General features: G+C 37.1%; 1 protein-coding gene across 2 annotated transcripts in view; it reads left to right on the top strand.

Annotated features, from left to right (window-relative positions):
- Positions 1-22,001, top strand: part of TUBGCP3 (tubulin gamma complex associated protein 3) — a 48,549-nt gene that overhangs the window by 6,938 nt on the left and 19,610 nt on the right. For both annotated transcript variants that reach the window (XM_039714369.1, XM_039714370.1), the window contains exons 2-8: positions 3,821-3,928; positions 5,686-5,753; positions 8,279-8,356; positions 8,974-9,191; positions 12,661-12,833; positions 15,544-15,662; positions 18,856-18,981. In XM_039714369.1, coding sequence (XP_039570303.1) covers positions 3,821-3,928; positions 5,686-5,753; positions 8,279-8,356; positions 8,974-9,191; positions 12,661-12,833; positions 15,544-15,662; positions 18,856-18,981 — 890 coding nt within the window. The remainder of the gene's footprint in view (positions 1-3,820; positions 3,929-5,685; positions 5,754-8,278; positions 8,357-8,973; positions 9,192-12,660; positions 12,834-15,543; positions 15,663-18,855; positions 18,982-22,001) is intronic.

The following is a 22,001-nucleotide window of genomic DNA, read 5'->3' as shown; positions in this document are numbered from 1 at the left end:
CATAGTAATGTAGAGCATCTGATATGAGTAAAACAGGAGATACAGCAGCACTGCTGTCTTGACAAACGTCATATGTACTCATGGTATATGTGAGAAGGTGAAAAGTTTTACAGCTTTTCTTCCCAGCTTAATTTTGCAACAAACACTTTGTTATAGGAAAGAAGTTTGTTGTTTGGGGTTTTTTTTCTTCAATATGTGTTTTTGGCAGCATCTGTATCTGAAGTAGTTTGCAGCAATAATTTTTCCCTGGTCAGCACCATTCCTACAGCACTGAGTGCAGTTTAGAGTGTAATTGTTTTGCAATAATTTTGTATTTGTGTTTAAGGAAAATGGTTGTCTGGGATGATGGACAGCTGACTGGAGAGTTTGCTAATCTTTGAAGTCTTTTAAGAAAGAAAGTTTAGCTAAACCAGTTTCTTTCTTTAGCATGGTCCTGTAGTTTAGAAATTGTTTATAGATGTATTTATATAACAAGTGTCTTCTTTTCAGGAAACAGTTTTCTCACAATGATTTGGAAAAACAGTTTCAATTACTACTTTGGTTTTTCAGGATTTCCCCCTGCCGGCTTTTGGAAACTTAATTGACCAATAACCAATCTTATTTAAATAAATATGTAAGAGTATAAAGTGAATTTCAATTCACTTCCCTAAAATTATAGGTAATGCTAGAAGCTTCTTTATAGAACTATTCTTGCTGAATTTCAGCACATCCTCTGAAGTACTGCCTTCTTGCAAGTAATAAGTGGCTAATTATCTCTTTGTCTTGTGAACTTTTCCTTTAAATTTTATCTTTAGTCCTATTTCTCCTTGCTTTCTTTACAACCAGAGTCTTTCTATGCATTGCTTCTATGTATTTTGTTCCATGGGCTACACTTTTATTTTCTTCCGTTTTAAAGTGCTGTTACCTGGCTTTTGAAGTAGTTCAGTTCTAATACTGCATTGTGTAGGAAAGTTTGAATGGCTGTGTGGAGTATAGATCTTTGAAGGATTGAAGGGTTGCTTTGTTCAAAGGAGACAGTTTTTAAATTTTCATTTTTTTTCTTGTGATTCACAAGTGACAGTTCTCTGCTCAGCTGTGTGGCTGCTTATCAGTGTCATTAATTGTGTGTGTATTACTTAGGGGATCTAGTCAGAGGAGAGGTGGCTGTCTGTCTGCATTCTCTGCTCTGATCAGACCTCTGGAAATCGAGTAATGATCAGTGTTGTTTTACCCCTTTAGCCTTCAGACAGCTGCATCAGATATATTGAGCTTGCTGTTATGTAACAGAGTCATGCTGTAATCATTTTCTGATGAAGGATGTTCAAATTGATAGATGGCTGTATATTTTAAGTATGTCTGCTGTCATAATGATGATTCTTCGAGGAGGGAAGCAATTAGATGTGCCTGTTAGTTATAAGCTGTGTGAATTTTTACTGTACTGACACATATCTCTATTTAGTTATGTTTAATCACTTTAGGTACTGAAGTTATTTTATGAATTCATGAGAAATAATCTGCTGAAGAAACACCCACAGCAGGGAATTTTGCTTGTAAAAAGGAAGCTGGACTTGATATGAGTAAAACATGAAAATATGAATTAAATAAAATAGAAAACCAGTCTTGCAACAGAGCTGTTGAATTGCTGGTGCAAATCAGCAATGTATAAAGAACAGATAATTTTCCATGTTTTCAGTAGTGCAACAGGTTTAAAAAGCAGCATTTGTTGGATGCAATTGTAGTCTTTCAACAAGAGATCTTTTTCAGATGCCTTGTTAGGGCAGTATGGAAAAGGCTATATTAAGTTTCAGTGCTTTAACTAGTCTTGCTATGGTTGGTGTTGAAATAGAAAGTTGTTACAGGAGGTAATAGATTTTTCTTAAAACTTGCCCATTGGAGGAAAAGCTTGCCCCTTTCCTATCTGCTGTTGAGGAATTATATTCCTGTTGAGGAATAAATGGAACATATGCTGTTTGGGATAACTTAGTGTCAGTATTTGACTTTAATTTGCCATGCAGAATACTTTTTTTAAATCTTGAGCTCTGTTATGACATGCATTCAACTTAAGAATTACACAGAAATGCTTCCGCCTACTTAACTCTTCACACCTAGTTCATCAGTAGCTGTACTATGTAACTTTTATATTTGTGTTTTCAAAACCTTATTGCAGTTGAAAGGTTGCTTAGTCTGACAGTAGAGGAGACATTTGTCATAGCGATTTGTGATCTTGAGTAATAGTGGCATTTTCTTCTCTGACAACAGAACAATACCCTTGCTCCTTCTGTAGGCCAGTATTGTCAAATGCTGTTAAATGTTAATGATTTTGTGTGAACACACTGTTTGCCTGATTGTGTGAGGCATTTCTTTGTGTGAATTGGTTAATGCTCGCTGTTCTACGATTATATTCTGGTGGAGTTGGACCAGTAGATGACATATAGTATCATGTACAAGGCAGTATAAAATGGACATTCAAGAAGAATGTAGAGCATTTAAACACAATCTAGCACATTGTGGTTTTCAAATTTCAAACTTCTTTCCATAAGTTTTTGAATATTTTAATGCATTTAATCAATATTTGACTCCTACTATCTCCAAGGTGATTTCTTTTCCAATTGCAAATATTAGTTAATTAGTTAAGAGATGATAAATGCTTAAAATATGTCTTCTTCTAGTGGTCCTTTACATAATTTCATTTTTCTGTTCCTTTTGTACGTATTTGTCCTGACCAGCATCCTTGGCTGAACCTTTACTGCATTACTTGGCAGTTTTCCCTGAGAGCTGACTGCTCAACTGGCTAAATAAAACACACAAGGATGTGATGCATTAGCACACATAATTGTTATGTACAGAACAGACAATATGCAGAATTGCTTAGATGGGTTTCTTTCTCAAAGTGAAAAGATCCAAGTGCGGCAAGCACACTTGGATATTTTCTTATGTGTTATTGTAATTTGTGTTATTACAGTTGTTTCTAGATAAGGAATAAAGATCTGTCTGACCTTTTATAAGGGTACCTGACATGTCTGTATGCTTACTGTTTGATTTTCAGGTTGGTAAATGGGAATATGACTATACTGTAGAAGCATTAATACTGACCTGGCCCTTTCTTGGTGTTACCAGACTGTTAGTTTTCTCAGAAAGCAAGATACTTGCACTAAAACAGTGCTGTTTAACAACAAGGTTAAAACCGGAATTGTTGCATTAGGAAGAAGCAGTAGGAGGAGGTCACTGATTTGTGACCTCTGTGTCACATTATGCATTGGGATGTGAGGCTGCTATCTCTGAGCTGGCCTTGGACCAATGGGTGAAACCATTCCAACTGTTCTAAGCAAAACCAAACCTAAAATCAAGATGCAGACTGGTAAAAGCACTGTTGTGGATATCTGAATGAAGATCCATGGGTAGGTGGTGAACATGAGTGTACTGCTGTGGTGTGTGAGCAGCTGAGTTGTGTGACTGTGCCACGTCCCACAGCATTTCTGTCCCTGGGGAGGGGCAGAGCCAGTTAAGTGTGCAAATGCACTCCAGTAACTGCATAGACCTAAGTGTCTCTTTCAGCTCAGAATAGGAAGGGCTTATTTACAAATTTTGATGCAGTTATTTGTGTAGTGTGTACAGGTGAGTATGTCTGAAATACCACATTAATACCATGATAAACTGGACTTTACTGCCCTCTGGTTAGAAGTGTGCCTAAGAATTGCAGCACAATGTTATCAGATCTAAGCCAGGTATATTTTTGCTGCTTTCAGACAGCAATATAATCTCATGTCTCACTTCTTAAAAAATTAGTTTTAATAGAACTGTAGCATTCTACTTAACTGACAGTGTTTTCTTTTTATTTCAGCTGATGCAGCCCAACAGTTTCAGTATGCAGTGAGAGTTATTGGAAGCAATTTTGCTCCCACTGTTGAGCGTGATGAGTTTCTTGTAGCAGAGAAAATCAAGAAAGAACGTAAGTGCATCTTGTTTCTGTCGTAGAAACATGAAATTCTTTTTGAAGTTAATCAGGTTATTTCTCTGAAAAGGGGACAACTCTGCCTCACAGATAGTTATCTAATATATTATTAATGCTTTATTCCTGAAAATCTCATGATGTAAATGCCATTAATTTCCTAGTAAATATTCCTGAGTGGCTATTTGTATTCACAGCTCAGAATTTTCTGGATACTCAGCTTAAACTTTCCTTGCTGCTTTGTATCTTAGCCACTGTGAAGACAAAGAGCAATTAATACTGCACTCCATTCACCTTAATAGTACTTGGAAATTATGAATTCATAGTTCCTCTTAGAAGACTAAAAGACTGATATTTTTGAGATGTGCACTTCAGGAATATTGCACATTGGCACAATTAACTTCATAATCACCTGTGTGAGACTTGCTGAATGGGTATCCTGGGAATTGATGGAATGGTTTGTGACTTACCTGACTTGCCTTCAGTTTCTGTACAAGTTTTCTGCAACCACCCTCTTAAACACAAAATCAGATGATGACTTTGTAAGGGATGTTGCATTTCCATTCCATTGTGGTCTCTGCTGCTCTGAGTCACGTGTTGCACTGTGTGTATCCAAAGGAGATGTGATGAATTCTTCTTTAAAAGCCAAACACTGCTTTCAGCAGATTCTGCTGCATGGTAGCATGTCCAGAAACAATTACTTGAATTGTGCTAATGAAATTAAAGCTTCATATTTGAGCTTTTAATGTTTAGAGATTGAATTAGGATAACTGACATCAGTGTTTGTAACTGTGTGTATTTTTTGCTAATGCAGAGCTTCCGTGACTTGCTGACAGACAAATAAGCTCATTAGAATTCCTCTAGCTACAACTCCAAAACACTGAAATCTACAATATATACTTTCTGCCATATTGGGCTACTTTGTAGACAACACAGCATGTTTTCATTGGGCCTGTTGCTAGTTTTCTGAAGAGGACTGTCTCCCTCATCCTCCTCCCCAACTTCACCTGGATATGTCCTTCCAACTTTACATTTATTTTGGAGATACCACACAAGTAATGACTTAGTTGGCAAAGTGTACTTACCGGTGACATTTTATGCTAATTAACATTTCTAACATTTAATAGCTATTTTATTTTTATTATCACTGAAGTTTGTTCAGATGTCTTTATTGCCTTGGTTTTCTTTTAACATGGCTCTTTCTGATGCAACATAGCTTTTTAAGAAATCTTAGTTGGAAGATGTGTCTCCTCTGAGAAGGTAGTTCTGTAACTGGCATTGATTTGACACTATTATTTTTGTAATACGTGAAAGTTGTGTGACCCTGGAGTTCTGCCTGACTTGCAGGAAATGGCATCCTTGATTTTGTTGCCTAAAATAGAAACAATTACACTTGAGTTTTGGAGCAATTAGATGTAGTTTTTATAACATTCTTTAATGATTATCTGCTTTCAGTTGTATCTTCAGTGCCTTCGGTCCCTAAATCTACTGAATGGCAGATTAGACTTTACCAGGACAAAAAAAGTATATTTTGATTGAGTTAAGAAAAGCAGGTACTTGTATTGTATTACTTGCATTGCAAGAATTCTCAGGGCTGGTATACAGATAAGATGAAAGCATTGTTTAAGTAAATACAGTGAAAAAGTCCAGCACTGTGAAGCTTTCTTGGTTGCATCTTACAATTTACCACAAGTATATGTTAAGTCATGACTGTTACACTTTTTCAAATTTTTAATCTACTTTTTTTTTTTTAATAGTTGTGCGGCAAAGAAGGGAAGCAGATGCTGCTTTGTTTTCAGAACTCTACAGAAAACTCGGTTCACAGGTAGTTTAATAAATGTGTAAAGAAACTGAAAGCACTCATAAGCATCTTTCTGATATTGGAGTTGTTTTAGAGAGTGTTCAGGTCATGAACAATATTTTTTCTGGGAGGATGGGTAAATATTCAAACAGCTTGCCTAGGAAAGTTGTGGAGTCTTCATCCTTAGAGGCAAGTCAAAACCTGACTGGACACAGTCATGGGCAACCTGCTGTAGGTGACCCAGCTTTAAACAGGGGCTTTGGACCAGACAACTTCTAGAGGTGCCTCTCAACCCTAGCTATATTTTTAGTATTTGATTCAAGTTATATGAAGAGGTACTTCATATGAAGAAAGGAACTCTATAAAAATAAAGGGATCATTTTATGTGTGAAAGTGATTAATTTTCTCATCACTTATTTTACAGAAGTGTGTTGCAGTGTATTGATTTTGCTAATCTAATATTCTCATTTTTAAGTGCTCCAAGTCTTTTAATTAGTTGAAGGTTAAGGGTTTGCTGACTTGGATGGCTCTAACACCAGTGTTAATCAAAGAGCACTGCATGCCAATATTCTGACTAAAGATGTTAGTGTGTGGAAAACCTGAGTGTAACATGATAATGCTAAGATTAAGATTATAAAAAAGGTATTCTGTGGGGAGTATGACTAGTCAGAACTTGGTTTTCCTCCTCCCATCTTCCATACTTGACTTACCCTTTACTTTGTTAGTGTTTGGAGCTCGTTACTGAGTAACGTTGTCCTGGTTTCGGTATCCTGTGGGTTTGTGTATTAATTGCAATGGTTTGTACAGCACAGCACTGGTTTGCAGACAACTCTTATTACAGACTTTGTGTAAGATGTTTCTGTAGCTTATGTACTGCATTGCCATTTGGCAAGCATAGTGATGCAAAACATGATGACTAATCTTTGGAACAAAATACCTTGCCTGTGTTATATGTTTGCTTATTCTTCTGAATGTAATGCAAGCTATCTCCTGGTATTTTACTGCCTCCTCAAACATTTAAGGTTCTTCTAACCTACCTTTTTTTTTTATCCTCTGCTAGCATCTTGTGTATGTGAAATAGTATAATGGCTTCTTTAAAATTCACACAACCAATTATTATTCCATCTGCTGTTAGGTTTATTACTAATGGTGTACAATAATTTCTTTTTCCTGTGAGCATAGGGAAGGGCCTGAAGAGATATATGTTTTCTGAATCAATGAAGCTCTCCTTCCAACAATTCTCTTGAAAGCAGTTGGAAGGGAAAAAAAGCATGTGTGAATCTGTTTTAACTTTGTTTCATCCATTACTCCAAACAAGAAAGGAGGTCAGTGCTTATTTTTATGACAGCCTGCCAGCTGAGCAAACCATGCTTCTTGGAGCACTTGGATTTATTCTAACCTGGCCAGCAGAAGATACAGTTGCTGCTCCTTCTTCACCACTTGTCTATCAGTTGCTGTATTAGTTACAGCAGATGCAGTATTTCTGCTTTTTGCTTGTTCTTGAGATAGAAGCAGAAGATAATAGAATTGTGTTCTTGAGATAGAAGCAGAAGATAATATAGAATGTCTCCTTTTATATAAAAATGTAGAGCTTTGGTAAATTATGTTGCTTCATAACAGAAGGAGTCTGTGTTGAATCTTGATATCACTTAAGTTTGCTTTATAGTCAACATTGCTCAGTATTGCAGATCATAGGCTGTTCAATATTGTGAGGAAATTTGTATAAGTTTTTTTGACTCAGCTTAATGTCTATCATAAGGTTCTGTGTCCCTGGTAAATTCAGGTGCAAGTGTTAGTGTCACAGAACTATGGAATAGCATATCTAGGAACATGCATATTTAAAATAAATAATTTTAGTGCTTGCTTTCATTTTAAAGTATTCTGTTTGTAGCTTGGGCTTTAGCTGAAGTTGGACAGCTTTCTTCTGAGATCTGAAGCTGCAGACTGTTATTCTAGAAGTCTGTGTGTCTGTTTGCTAAAGACTATATTGTGTATTCCTCAAGTTTCATATTTACAGTGTCTTTGTCTTAAGTTATTAAAATTTTGATAGCTTCCTTAAATGGCATTTAAAGTAACAGAAATCAAACTCCTCACTTTCGAGGCCTCCCTGTAAAGGAGGGTGGAGGGGAGAAAGGAGAAAAGATAGGAAAACTTTTGGTGAAGTTTTAAGCAAGGAACTTTTTCACATTTAGGTTAAATTAATGGCTGCATCTGAGATGTTTGAAGTGGTGAGAATGTGTGGGAATGCTGGTAACAGTTCAACTCTGTATAAACCACATTCTTAGTAGCTATGAATTTTAAATTGAGCCTGCTTGCTGATCTCAGAGCAGGTGAGAATTCATGCTTTGACCACAGTGGAAAAAATTCATAAAATTAGCAATACAGAGGCTGCACTGCACATTCCCAGTTTATTCAAAAACATGGCTCTGAGTTAGTCTTATTTATCTGGAAAGTTTATTTATATGTGTATGTATTAGGATGTTGGATAATTAAAAAGAATCGTATCAAGAATTGAACTTAGTTATGTTTGTCTTCATCTTTCTTTGAAGGGCATTTTGAAAAACAAATGGTCAATACTCTACCTCCTGCTCAGCCTTAGTGAAGATCCACGTAAACAGTCTAACAAGGTAGGTGAGGAGACTTTGTTGGTTCTGAGAAGTAGGAAATGTGTGTCACTTATTTTAGATTTCTTCAAGAATCATTATCCAGACTTGACCAGTACCTCAAGGTTGTTTTCATGATATGTGTGTGAGGCTGAAGGGAAGAAAACACTTGTTAAGTATCTGTAATATTTGGTGTCGTTTTCTTACACTACATAAATGTAAAAATACGAGCTGTCCAACATGTGCAACTGAAGTTGTGAGTGTATTAGATGGGTGGTTTTTATGTTTACTTTCTGCTTGGTGGTGTGTTGTCTGCTCATGTGATAGTGAGTTTTAAATGGAGTAGGGAAAGCAAAATGTAGTTGCAGCACTGCTGGCACCAAAGTGCTTTTTGCAGCTATTGCCAATGATGATTTGCAGGCAAAAAGAAGTTCTATTGCTAAAATTCTGTTGCTCACTGAAAGGCACTTTTTTGTCACAATAATTGCATCAGCAAATTTTTCTTTGGATAAACGTGGTCTTCAAATATTTCTTGTTGATATTACACTCCTATTAACTGAAGATGTGACTTAAAGCAATTCCTACATATCTTTTTTTTTTTTTTTTCTTACTCTTCCCTTTTCAAATCCTTTTCTTTTCAGGTGTCAAGTTATGCTACGCTTTTTGCTCAAGCATTGCCACGGGATGCTCACTCAACCCCTTATTACTATGCCAGGCCTCAGACCCTTCCATTGAATTACCAAGACCGCAGTGCTCAGTCTGCCCAGAGTTCCTGCAGCATGGGCAGCAGTGGGATCAGCAGCATCAGCCTGTATGCCCTAAATGGGCCAACTCCAACTCCACAGTCACTCATTCCAGGGTAAATTTCACCTTACTGATAGGTTTGGAGAAGACTTGCCTTTTTCTTTCCTTCACTCTCTGCTTTTATATGCCATTGGAAATTCCACTTCAGATGCAGAGAAACTGAGTTCCTAAGCTCAACAGTTCAGAATATCAGGTGCTGGCATATGACCATATGAAGTCATAAATGGTTGTCCAAATGTGTCCGTTTTTAATCACTATCTTCTTGTCTCCTAATTTTCCTTTCCGCCCCCAAGAACTGTGAAACAAACACAAGATCACAAGATGCATTTTCAGAAAGGATCAAAGCTTTTTTTTTTAGTTGAAGACATACTTTTTAGTAGAGTGTATTTGACATGAGTTATTAAATTCATATTATGGAATTAGTGCTGACAGAACTGGATTTTATTGTTATTAATAGGCTTTACAAATACTGCAGTAGTGATAAGGTGATGTAGTTCAGCATTCTGGAAGTGGAAGCATGGTAAAAAGCAGTATTTCATCCCTGAACTTCAGGGTAGGAGACTTGGGTCTCTTCTGGGATCTTCTTGGAAAGATCCCCTGAGAGGATATCCTGGAGGAAAGAAGGATTAAGGAGAGAACAGAATAGATTAAGAAGAAAACAGAGCAGAATAGGATATTGCTGTTTGAAGGGAGCTACAATGATTGTCTAGTTCAACTGCTGGACTAGAGAGCTGGTTGGTATTCAAGGATCACCTCCTGCAAGCTTAAGAAAGAAATGGGCAAGGAGGAATTAAAAGTGGCAGGAGGCCTGCATGGAGAAACAAGTTGTTTCTGACAAAACTCAGATATAAAAAAGTGTACAAAAGATGAAAGGAGGGCCAGGTGCAAAGGAGCATCGGGGGCAGAGTGACTGCAATGAAATCCTAAACTGACCTAGAGCTTAATCTGTCAAGGTGCATGAAGGGAAACAGAAGATATTTCTGCAACTGAGTAAGCAGTAAAGGAAGGCTAGAGAAAACATGGGCCCCTGTTCAAGGGGCATGGACTTAGGTGGCAGATGTAGAAAAAGTTGGGGTGCTTGGTGCTTGCTTTGCCTTTGTGCTGGTAAAGTCAGCACAGGACACTGACACCCTTGGGAAAGTCTTTGTTGTTGTTGGGAAAGCATGTCCAGATGGACAAGAAGGGGGGGACTAGGAGCAGTCAGCTCAGAGTTCAGAAAGGCATGCCTGACCAATCTTACAGCCTTCTATGATGAGATGACTGACTTGGTGAACAAGGGGAAAGCAGTATGGTTGCTTATTTCAACCGTACTAAGACTTTTAATGCTGTCTACCTGTGACAGCCTTATTGGCAGACTTAATAAAATATGGACAAGGTAAGATGACTGTGAGGTGAACTGAACCTGCTAGACTCAAAAGGATTATCATCAGTGGCACAAAATCCAGTTGGAACCTAGTCCTTAATGGTATGACCAGAATCTGCATCCTTCGTCCCACCTGATGGCACAGAGTGAATCTTTGGTGGTTTTGCAGATGATACAAAGCTGGGAGGAGTGGTTGTTAAAGGAGGTCATCAACCTGTCTCTCAGAGGGAGCTCAGTGGGGTCCAGGAACAGACTCACAGGAGTCTGCTGAAGTTCAAAGTCCTGTACCTGGGAGAGAATAACTCCATGTGCCAGTCCATACTGGGTGCTGACTGATTGCAAAGCAGCTTTGCAGAAAATGTCCTGGGATTCCTGGTAGGCACCAAGTTGAAAATGAATGTGAACTGTGTGGTGAAGAAGGCTAAGAGGCTCCTGGATTGTGTTATGAGAGACATCACCAGGAGGGTGAGGCAAATAAAACTTCTTACTGCTCAGTACTGATGAGGACACATCTGAAATGCCGGGTCCATTTATAGTACAAAGAAAAGATCCAGGCAGGCTGGAAGGAAGAGCCTGGAGATAAAGCCCAAAACCATTTAAGGGGTTGAAGCATCTGACATGTGAGGGGAAGCTGAGTGAGACCTGGAGTTGTTCAGCCTGGAGAAGAAAACTCTTGGGATCTTACCCATGTAATGGTATGACAAGGGGCATAGGAAGGCTGAGCTGGACTGTTTTGGGTCAGGGAAAGAGCAAGTGGTTACTGGCAAAATATGTGAGTTGTGAATCACAGTTAATCAAAAGGGAAAAAACCCAAACCTTTTTGCATTGAGATGGGGATGTATGTTTGAGGGTGGGGGCTTATTGTGAAACACTAAAATGGGTTGCCCAGAGAGGTTGTGTAGTCTCCATGCTTGAAAATGTTAAAAATATTACTTGAGCAATGTACCAGATAGCTTCTGTAGTTGATCTGCTTTGATCAGAAGGCTTGTAGGAGGTGGTCTCCAGAGGTCATTTCTAGCCTTAATCATTGTATAATACTGATACAATATAGAAAGATATCTCAGTGAGGTTATTTCTTATATCTGCTTGCTTAAAAATATCAGCAGAACCTACCCTCTTTCTGGCATATTCTTGTTCTGACCTGCTCATACTGTTCCATTTTATTGCAATTTCACTGTGCTCTTTAGTCCTGTAGTCTGAGCTGAACAACCCAAATTAAATCTTTCTGTGAGTTTCATTCCTCCTGAACTTCTCTTTGTACCTGTTTTTCTTTTTTCTAGAGTTACATTCTTCTGAACAGCCAAAATTCAGTGTTGTACTCTGAGGCCTTACTAATGCTGAACTCGGCAGAGCTCAGTCTTCAGCACTGAGACTGGCTGTTCTCAAGATAGGTGGCCTCCTGAGCTGGCAGATGTGGACAGGGAGCAGAGTGGACCCACTGTAATCTAGGAGGGAGAAATTACTGACCTGCTGACCCTCTTAGATGCTCACAAATGTGTGGGACTGGATGGCTCACCAAGGTGCTGTCCATCATTTAATCAGCCCTGGCTAACCAGGGAGGTCCTGGACAACTGGAGCTTGGCCAATGTGACATTTTTTCACAGTTAAGAAAGACTTTGTTTGTGGAAACAATTACAATTTTAAAAGGAAGTGAAATTGGAACTTGCCGGGATAGTCCCTCCTTGATTACATCTTCAGGCACTTGATACAAACTATCTGGGAGACTAGAGTAGCTGGAAAGTGAACTTTGTCCTCTTCTCTATTTTCCTGTAGTTCTTTGACATATAACTACACTTCAGCTAATAACAAAACTTAAATGTTAGGTTTTTCTACTATGACTATGTTTATTATTTTTATAGTACCTTCACTTTTAACCTATTTCAGTATAGTTGCACGTTTCATCAAAGTTCATCTTTGATATGAAATCATGTATGTCAAACTTACAATTCCCTTTTCTACAGGGGGCTTTTTTGAAAGTGTAGGCTTACACTACAAAGAAAAAATAAATTGCTTTTGTGTTCTCTACCCTTTTCTAAGATTCCTTTATTAAACCACCACTACTCCAAACTAGGGGCATCTTTCAAAATTTGCATCATCCCACACCATTTAATGCATATAGAATGAAAGTTTCTAAAGGTGTTTCTTCTTTTTATCCTTTTAGACAATCCTATCAAGCTCCAGGTGTTGGAGATTGCCTCCGTCAGCAGCTAGGTTCACGTCTTGCATGGACTTTAACTGCAAACCAGCCTTCCTTACAAAGCACTACCTCAAAAGGCTTTTCAAATGCTGTCTCTCGTGGTGTGCCGAGGTCGAGGCGAGAAGGGGATACGAGTGGTGAGCAAAGATGTATTCGTTAAAGAGAATGTTTTTATGGTTCTTATCTATATCCTCCATTATCTTTTAAATTATTTTGGGATCGTAGCATGTTGATTTTTTCAAGAGTTTTTTTCTAGAATGTGCTTAATAGAAGGATAGATGCAAATATGTAAGACTAGGGTATTTGACCACAGTTTCTTTGGCTGGTTGTTAATTTCTTTCTGCACTGGTTAGTTGGATTGTGATCTGGTCCTCTTAGAAGACTGAGTTCATTCCAGTGTTTGTCATAGTTAAGTGATAGTGACATGTGAGCAATGATCATTCTTTTGATGATCAGAAGATGCTGCTGTTTCTAGAGTCAGAAAGAGAGCTCAGTAAACAGAACTTGTTGGAATACTCATCTGCTTGTGGTTCTGTGTCTTTCAGAACTTGGAAATGTGAACTGGAATATAGAACTCTTAAACCTGTTTCTTCTTTAGATTAGCATACTGTTTACAGTGGTTATATTTAGAACAAGTAGCATAAAATATTGTCAATAAAATAAAAAAATATAGACTCATGAAATCACAGAATGGTTTGAGTTGGAAGGTACCTTAAAGATCATCCTCTTCCAACTCTCCTGCTGTGGACAGGGACACCTTCCACTAGACCAGGTTGCTCAGAGAGCCATCCAGCCTGTCCTTGAACACTTCAGGGATGAGACATCCACAACTTCTCTGGGCAGCCTGTTCCAGTGCTTCATCAGCCCTCACAGTAAGGAATTTCTTCCTAAATTCCTAATATGTCCATGGTTAAGTGCCTGTAAACTTGAAGCTGATGTCTAGACGACCTATTCTGAATTTACACAAGTGCAGCTAAGAAGGAATTGTTTAACAGGTGATCTCTGTGGCAACTCATACTGTAAAAGTAAGTAAGTTCTGAATAAGTGAGCTGATAGCAGGTGTTGTCATCCCATAGCACCATTATTCTCTGACAAAGGAAGATAAGAGATGCAGGCTTTTGTTTGTGGTGTTTTGGTTTGTTTTTAACTTCCATACAAATAAGTGTGGATATTAAGGCACTAAAATATAGCTTGTCTGCCAGGTTCTGCATCTTTGAATAGCAGTGTACAAGGCAGTGGCTTAAAGATCAGAGTGGTACTGGTGTATCTGAGGACATTATTTGGCATTTAGAACCTAATTAACAAGACTGTCGTATGCAAGAAGATGTGTGTGTGTGTGTATCTGTATAATGTAAATGTGTTTTATATATGTAGTAGATTTAATATATACAAGAATAGGAAAAAGAAAAAGTAGAAAAAGGAGTAGAAAGAAGCATACGAAAAAGAAATAGAAAAACATAAAATGTAGCACTGCCTCTTAATTTATTATACTGATTGCTATAAAAAGCAGTACTTCTTCTGTTGAGTCAGCCATCAGCTGTGACTTTGGTTCCTGTGTGGGATGGGTATAAGGACTGACAGTTGTCTTATAAATGTAGTCACTTGCTGGTGTAGAAATAGAAGTAGGACCGCATTCAGAATGAAGAAGTCCATTGTCAAGATGATACATTTCTATGAATATTAAATTCCTGTAATTAATTTTTTCTCCTAAAGTTGCTTGCTTTTATTTTGAAGTTTTCTTACTGTTACATCCCCACACAGAGTATAAAAAGGCACACTGTATGGCTGATGTTAATAGTTGTTGTATTATTTATCAATTAAAGAAATGTGCACTTGAATCTTTTACCATTTCACTATATGTTCCTAAGAGGGACAGCCTGTTCACATCTTGTTGTTATGGGGGGAGACTGAATTTTAAATGGTATCTAAAAAGTGAAGACTGCTTTTGCTAGAATAAGAGTAAAATTTAATTTTTCTTGGTTTATTTTTCTGGGAAAGTGTATTGTTGGGGAGGCAAACTGACAAGAGTAAGAGTCCTGTCTAAATTGGGAGAAGCATGTTGTAGCATCTCAGTTCCTGGATAGTTGTTGTTAAAATTAATTAATTTGTGAAATCGTAAGTGAATTGACAAAAGCAAGTGGTGACTGTTTGCCCAGAAAAGGTAGGGATAGTTTCAGTGGCCTACTCAGTGCCTTTTTTGATCTTATGTTTCCTTTAAATTCGTAAATATCTTGCATCTCTAATACAATCTAACTTCTGACAAGAGGTAAGAACCAGAAGCAAACTTTGCACTTAAATATTTTGTAGCTCCATGGCTGTTATGCAGTCTGATTTGATCAGTCTTCTCACTGAGCAGTGGTGTATGTAATTGAAAGCCATTATGAAACAAGCAGTTCTTCCTTCTGGATTAACTGTTCTTTTTCTAGGTGAATGTGGAAGAGGTTATTTTATAAGTCTGTTTCACAACTTGAACTGTTTGTTCAAAGAAAGATAAAGTTACTGTGGTGCTTGCCTCAGGACTTGCACTGGTGTTGTATCACAAGAGATAACCAAGCTGAAGAACAGGCCAATGTGTCAGTTAAAATAGGACATGCCCTGTGCCATACAAGCTGACTGTTCTGAGAGAACCACAGATAGCATTAGAGGCAGGTAAAGGCAATCTTGGGCTGTCCTGTCAGACTAAGAGGACCTAAAATATTTCTTAACCAGTTACAAGCACAGGCTTTATAGTTTTTATAGTTTTGGGGTTTTTTGGCTATGCATCTAAGTAGTTCTTCGAAGTTCTAATCAAAACTTATTGTCTCAACAAATCTAAATACTTGTTTTTGGTTTTTTTTTCTTTTCTAGGTTCTGTTGAAATAACAGAAGCAAATCTTGTAAGAGATGTTTTATATGTCTTCCAGGGAATAGATGGAAAAAACATCAAAATGTGCAATTCTGAAAATTGCTATAAAGTGGAGGGAAAGGTACTGTATGGTGACTTGTATTTCGTATGTGAACAGAAAAGTATATAGGGGAAAAATAGCTGTAAGAAACATGTAATAATATTTTAACTTTTCAATAAGTCTATATTCCCTCTACCAGCTGTTTTGTTTTGTGCTGGTTTTGTTTTTGGGGGTTCTTTTGTTAGTACAAGAGTGTAGTTTCAACATTAGTAGTTGAAAATTTGTTGGGTAGATTAGGTGCCAGAAAGAAAATGTAGTATTTCACAAGATGTGAATTCCAACTCTTAAGCCAGTAGAAGGACTCGTAAGTTATGACTTTGAGGACTTCTGCCAACATTTCTTCTCTTCAGTGTATAATAATTAACATAAAGCAGATGCAGGCATTTTACTGCATTCATATTAAATTAAATTTAACAGCTTGAGATATGGAATGGATGCTAGCCACTTGATGTTATGGGCCTGATTACAGTTATAAGTGACCAGATGCAGATGACCTAGGAAGGAAAGGACTGGTGGTAGAACTGAAGAAAGATCTGATGTGAATTTGAATGAAGACATTGAATAGGGGACAAAAGAATAGGAGAGATGCCTGAGAGACTTTGCTTTAAGGTGATGAGATGTTATGCCTATCTGCAATTCAGAAAAACCCTGAGTGTGATTGGGTCAGCTGACCAAAGAATAAAAAATGGTGCTGGTTGCTTTAGCATCTTCACATTCACACTCAGTATTTAGACAGTACAGCTTCAGATTTCAATTTCTTCTAATTGGTTTTCATATTCTTGTTCAGATGGAAAGACAACACTTCCCATTTTTACTTATATTAAAAACTTTCTACTATGACAATATCACATAGTCCTTAAATGATGGGGAAATTACTTTTGGGCTATTTCATGTGCCATGAGCACGGTAGACAGGTCTTAATGTTGATACTGAGCTAATTTCCTTCCTTCATAATAGTAGCAAAAACTGAAATGTTGTAGCTGCTCACCCTTAATTCCAATGACATTTATGTCTGCTTAATGGGGGGATAAATGGGAAAACTGAAGTCCTGTTAAATTATTATTAACAGAGTCTTATAAACATCTACCTGTAGATGATGCAAAGTTTGTAATTCCTCAGCACCTTCACTGAGGAAATTATATTTCATATATGAGATTATATATGGCAAAAGAAGGGGTAGCATAATATATTTTTCTAGAGGAATGTGAAGAAACTTAGTCAGTGATTACAAAATTGGCAATGGATTTCTTTGGTTTTCTGTGTAGCTTTCATATCCAGTCAGCTGGTTTGAGGTCAGAACTTGGAATTGGAACTTGTAATTCAGGGAATTTAATTGCTGACCACAAACCAGCTGAATAATCTTTGCCTGAGAGCTCTGTCTTCAGTTATTGTGGAGTCAGTCATCTTCCATTCTTCCTTACGTGTACTTGGTCTGAGCTACTGGACCCAGTGAAGATGACATTATCAGACCCACCAGAGCTATAGCTGGAATTTCTGACAAGCAAGGAGGACCAAGATCATACCTCCTCTAGCTATATTGACTGCACATTAGGCAAAATAGTCAAAGCATGTAGTTCTCCCTCAGATGACAGTCTCATCGTAACAGTCTGGGTTGTTGTTTGTTTTTTTTTTTCCAGAAAGAAACACACTTTCTAAGGTGCTATTCTTGGTGAAATGTTTCCTAATCTTAGTGATAATATTAGGTCTAGTGGTGACATTCAGCACTGTGTAAGATAGCAGCTTCTGAGTTGATCTAAGACATACAAATGCAATAACACCAAGCCAATTTTGCTTGTTCCTCATTTAATTCCAGCGGATGTGTGTTGTGCTCAGTGTTTGCCAAGTACTCTACTTGCAGAATTTTAAATAGTTCTATTGTCATCTCTTTGGTTTTAGCTGTGGGCAGGGTTTCTGTGTCCAATTATGCTTGTTTGGGCTGGAATTTACCCTACAGAAGTTGTTCAAGAAGTTAAAGCTGTACCTCTGTGGGTAAACAAGAGGGGTAGGGACTGAACTCTGGTCTTACAACCAAGTGCTGCAGCCTGTTTCAAGCCCACACTGGTGTGGATAACACACTCTGACACTAATTGTTGTCTTGGAGAATGCCTGTACTGTTAACTAAAAGGTTTAATGAAGGGGGTTGATGTCTGGTTCTTTGGCAGCTTAACTTCTTGGAACAATTCCTTGCTTTGGTTTTGACTGTTCCAGCTTGCTGTCAAAGTTAAAATTGTCTGTAGAGATGGGATAGGCCCAGTTGCAGAAGTGGGCAGAAGTCAGTCTCTATCTTGTGGTCTGCGTTATTGGTCAGATTGTTTGGGGTTTTTTATTCAATGAAATTTTGAATGCTTGATGATTGTGTTCTTGAGTAATATGGCGAAATGTGGAAGAAGAAAATCTCAAGTAGGAAGTGTCTTATCTGTTGATAATTTAGAGGAAGAAATGTGCTGATTCAGATGAAAATAGTAGTGGTAGCTAAATGGGGTGTTGGGTCTAAGGCAGGCTTGCAAGGTGGGTGAGATACTAGAAGAAAACCAGAAACAGACTAAAAGAGTTCAGAAGGACATATAATTAAATAACTTATAAAATCTGGACTTGATCTTGGAAGCTGGGTTCTACAAGTTTGTGTTCCTGATGCCTAGTCAGGCATTGGGTCATTTATTTTCTATTGAAGGTTTCTTTCACATGTAGCAATTACTAATTATTTTGTCAAAGCTTTTTCATTAGTTTCAGTCATTAACACCTCTGCTACAACCCTCATATTTTCAATCTTGCTGATTGTCAGGATAAGATAAGGAGTCCGATATTGCAACATAAAAATGCAGATTTCTTCCTTTTTTCTGAAGACCATTTTGTTATTGCCATAATTGCCTAATGTAAAAAGAGTGTATGAATACTGTTACATTAAGATTTCCAAAAGAAATCTTAAAAATTGTCCAAAAGAAATCCAAAAGAAAGGTCTCAAAGTTGCCAGTGGTTTGTTGCTGCTGCCTTTTCAATGCATGTGTGTTATATATTATAAATATATAATAATTTATTATATATAAATATCATTCTAATTATGTGGTTGCTTTTCTGCAGTATCTGTACTGTAGAATGTAAAGTGAATTGTTTCTGAAACTGGCTTTTTTATCAGAAAGGGTGACCTTTGTGAAGAAACCAGTATTGGCGTGGCAGATTTGACTTAATTTCAGACTTGTTTCTGTTAATTTTATAGGTGAGCTTGTCGAAATCTCTCCGAGATACTACAAGCAGACTTGCTGAGTTGGGGTGGCTACATAACAAAATAAGAAAATATACAGACCAGAGGAGTTTGGATCGTGCATTTGGATTGGTGGGACAGGTGGGTCAGCTAGATGAAACAGTCTAACTACTGTGTTTGATCTTGTTTGCTAAGAAACTACTGAGAAAATGCAGTGCTAGAATGATGCATAAACTTTGGAGCTTGGATCATTCATCATTTGATTTACTCCTTTTGTGGGTGCTGCATTGAAATGGGTCATAGTTAGAAGGCAAAGGCATTTGCCCTTTTTGGTTATAAGGATTTGCCCCTGTAATTTGTAGCTGGAAACTCTCATAAATTCCTTTTCTTAATATCCATTTTGAAAAAAAACCCCAATATTTTAAAATTATTCATGCATGTTCATAAACAAAAACATTTCCTAAATGGGATGATGTCATCCCTGAGGTAATTAATCACCAATTCAGTTATTAGTGACCTGTGCAGGAGACATTCTTGTCAGCTATTATTGATGTTCCTGTGTTAGTACTGCACTAGATTACATAAAATGCAAGTAGTCCATTATCTTCTGCCCTTTCTTTTGAATACAGCATCAAAAGAATATTAATTTTTGTTTTCATAGGTTTCATCATCATGATTTATAGTCTACAGTAACTTCACTGCTGCTGTAATACCCAAAACCACATTTACTGCTAAGACATTCCCGTTTCCTCTCACTTGCTCCCTCTGTAAAACTGGATATTATCCCTTCTGAGTCGACAGAAATGTTATCCTTGCCTCTAGCCATAACATCCTACCTAATCTGCCAAGAAATTGAAGTGCTTCTCCCTTCAATCTAATTTTTCTTAAGAGGTCAGTAGAGACACTGTAGTGCTTCCTACTTTCTAATGTTTTATTCTGTTCCATTCTGTCTCTTATTCTAAGTAACCCGTCTAGTTACATATAAATAATTATTTTTCTACTGATCCAATGCTGATTTCCATGTTTTATATGGCAGTGCTACTGTGTATGCATTTTCTTTGGACTCTCCCCATTATATCTGGGTGAAGTTTTATTCTTTATCTAGCAGCTTCCTACTTGTGATTATTTTTACTGTCTCTGGCTTTAATCTTCAAGTTTACAGAAAGGGGAGAACTTTAATTCTTCAGTGAATTTAAATGTACAGTATCTTGGCTTCTGTATGCAGGTTTCAGATCCTGTGCAGAAGGCTGTGCAGTTAAGTTACCTGAATCTGCATAGCTCTAATGCTGCTAATTTTACTTGAGGCAAGCACTTCTGTATATTTCTAGGACATAAATGTACAAATAAAAAGCTATATTCTGCTCTTGCTGTCAGTATCTGGGCACAGAGAGTATGTCTTCATGCTCATCATAGCTTTTATAGCTGAGAATTTCAGGTGCTGCATACTGTGCATTAAGGAATTTAGCACAACAGTGCACAGTGATATCAAACATCTTTCACTTAATGTCCTGAAAGGATGATTGTGTAAACCCCTGTTTAAACCAGATGTAGAATAAGCTGTCTGTCACCTCTTTTATTATTATTCTGGTGACTGGTTTTACCACACAAAATATCAGGTATTGACATTAGAAGTAGAGACATAACAATATATTACACTTCATATTTTCTTACCTGTGCTGATTAATATCTAAGTGTTACTTTGTCCTCATAAAACAAAAAGAATAATTGGCATTTAAGTATATTTTAGCTTGTACTTTGGCATTTTGCCCATTTAGATCCAGTTGAGTTAATGAGCATTTTAATTTTTTTCTCTTGAACAAGTATTCTGTTTCCTTCCTCAATTCTCTTTTGCAGCAGACCAAATCAGAATTCTAGGGTAATGTCCAGTTTTTCTGTAACAGTTTGGGAAGCAAAAGTCTGTGGTTTGTGATACAGGAATTGGTACTGGATGTAAATTTTAATTTGTAAAGCTTCTCTGGAAAATTGGTGACCAGTTAGAGTCTAAATCCTTTAGGCTACTAAATCATTAAAGTGAGTGATTACTGTTCTTCTTTTTGAGCAGAACAGTGCCTTTGATTGTTTTCTTAGAGGCTCTGCTCTGCCCTCTATCTTGGCAACTGCCACTTTAATAGCTTCAAAAATTTCTGGGAGAAGCAAGTGAGAAGAAATGAAAAGTGGAGTTACACATAAAGGGATTTCTTTTTGCCCTTCAGTATCCTCTGGAATAAAATGAATGTCAAATGTCTTTGTAATTTACAATGTTGAGTTGAAGAAAGGAACCTCCTTTACTTAAAAAAGATACAATTGCAAGAATAATGACTTTTTTTTTTTTCCCTAGGCTTCTTAACTGCTTAGCGGGAAAGATGATTTATTTTCTCTTTGTGCTTCTAGAAATTATTTCTGCCTTTTACATACTCTAGTGAATAAATATTTTAAGTTCTTGGATTCTTTCTATGAAGTTTTCCTTTTTCCAAATTCTTTTGACTGTAATTTTAAAAGCTCGTGAAGGGAATATACTGGGAAATTTCCCATTAAAAAAAATCCATCAAAATAGATATCAAATTCATTAGCTGAGAATTGGTTAGAAAGTTCTGAAGAATTTGTGTATGTGCATGAGAGGATTCTCAAAGAAATCAAACAAATAAAAACCTTGGGGCATTTTTTGGGGGGTTTTAAAGTCTTTATCAGTTGTTCCTAAATTAATGAGCCATATTTTTAGTTCTGTTTTGAAAAATGTGTTGTAGGCATTTCTTTTAGTCTGTATGTTAGGTTAAGACTATTACAAAAGTAAAGCAGAACCTCCCCCAATTCTAAACTGTGGAAAATATTTATCACTAAACAAGTATTATTTCAAGAATTGTTTTTAAAATTTGTCTTGATTTTTAAACAACCTAAATTCTATGCTTAGAATTGTTTTACAAGGAAGAGTTTTTGCTTTAGTTCCAGCCTGAATTAACTTCTGCACATTTTACAGATTTCTGAAGATACACTTTGTGTTGTTCATTTCTTCCATGTCAAGTGAAGAATCATATATAACTGTGAATTGATAAAAGGTCAAATTTTCATAGTTCTTGATCTGGCAGCACTTATTTGGAGCATTTTTTGAGCATTGTGTTTTCTTATTCATGTCATATAGTCTATACTGTAAATACAATGATAGT

The sequence above is a fragment of the Passer montanus genome, unplaced genomic scaffold (assembly GCF_014805655.1).
Source record: "Passer montanus isolate IOZ18808 unplaced genomic scaffold, ASM1480565v1 scaffold3, whole genome shotgun sequence".
NCBI lineage: Eukaryota > Metazoa > Chordata > Aves > Passeriformes > Passeridae > Passer > Passer montanus.
Note: the sequence above shows the minus strand (reverse complement) of the source record. Positions and strands in the feature narration are given on the sequence as shown.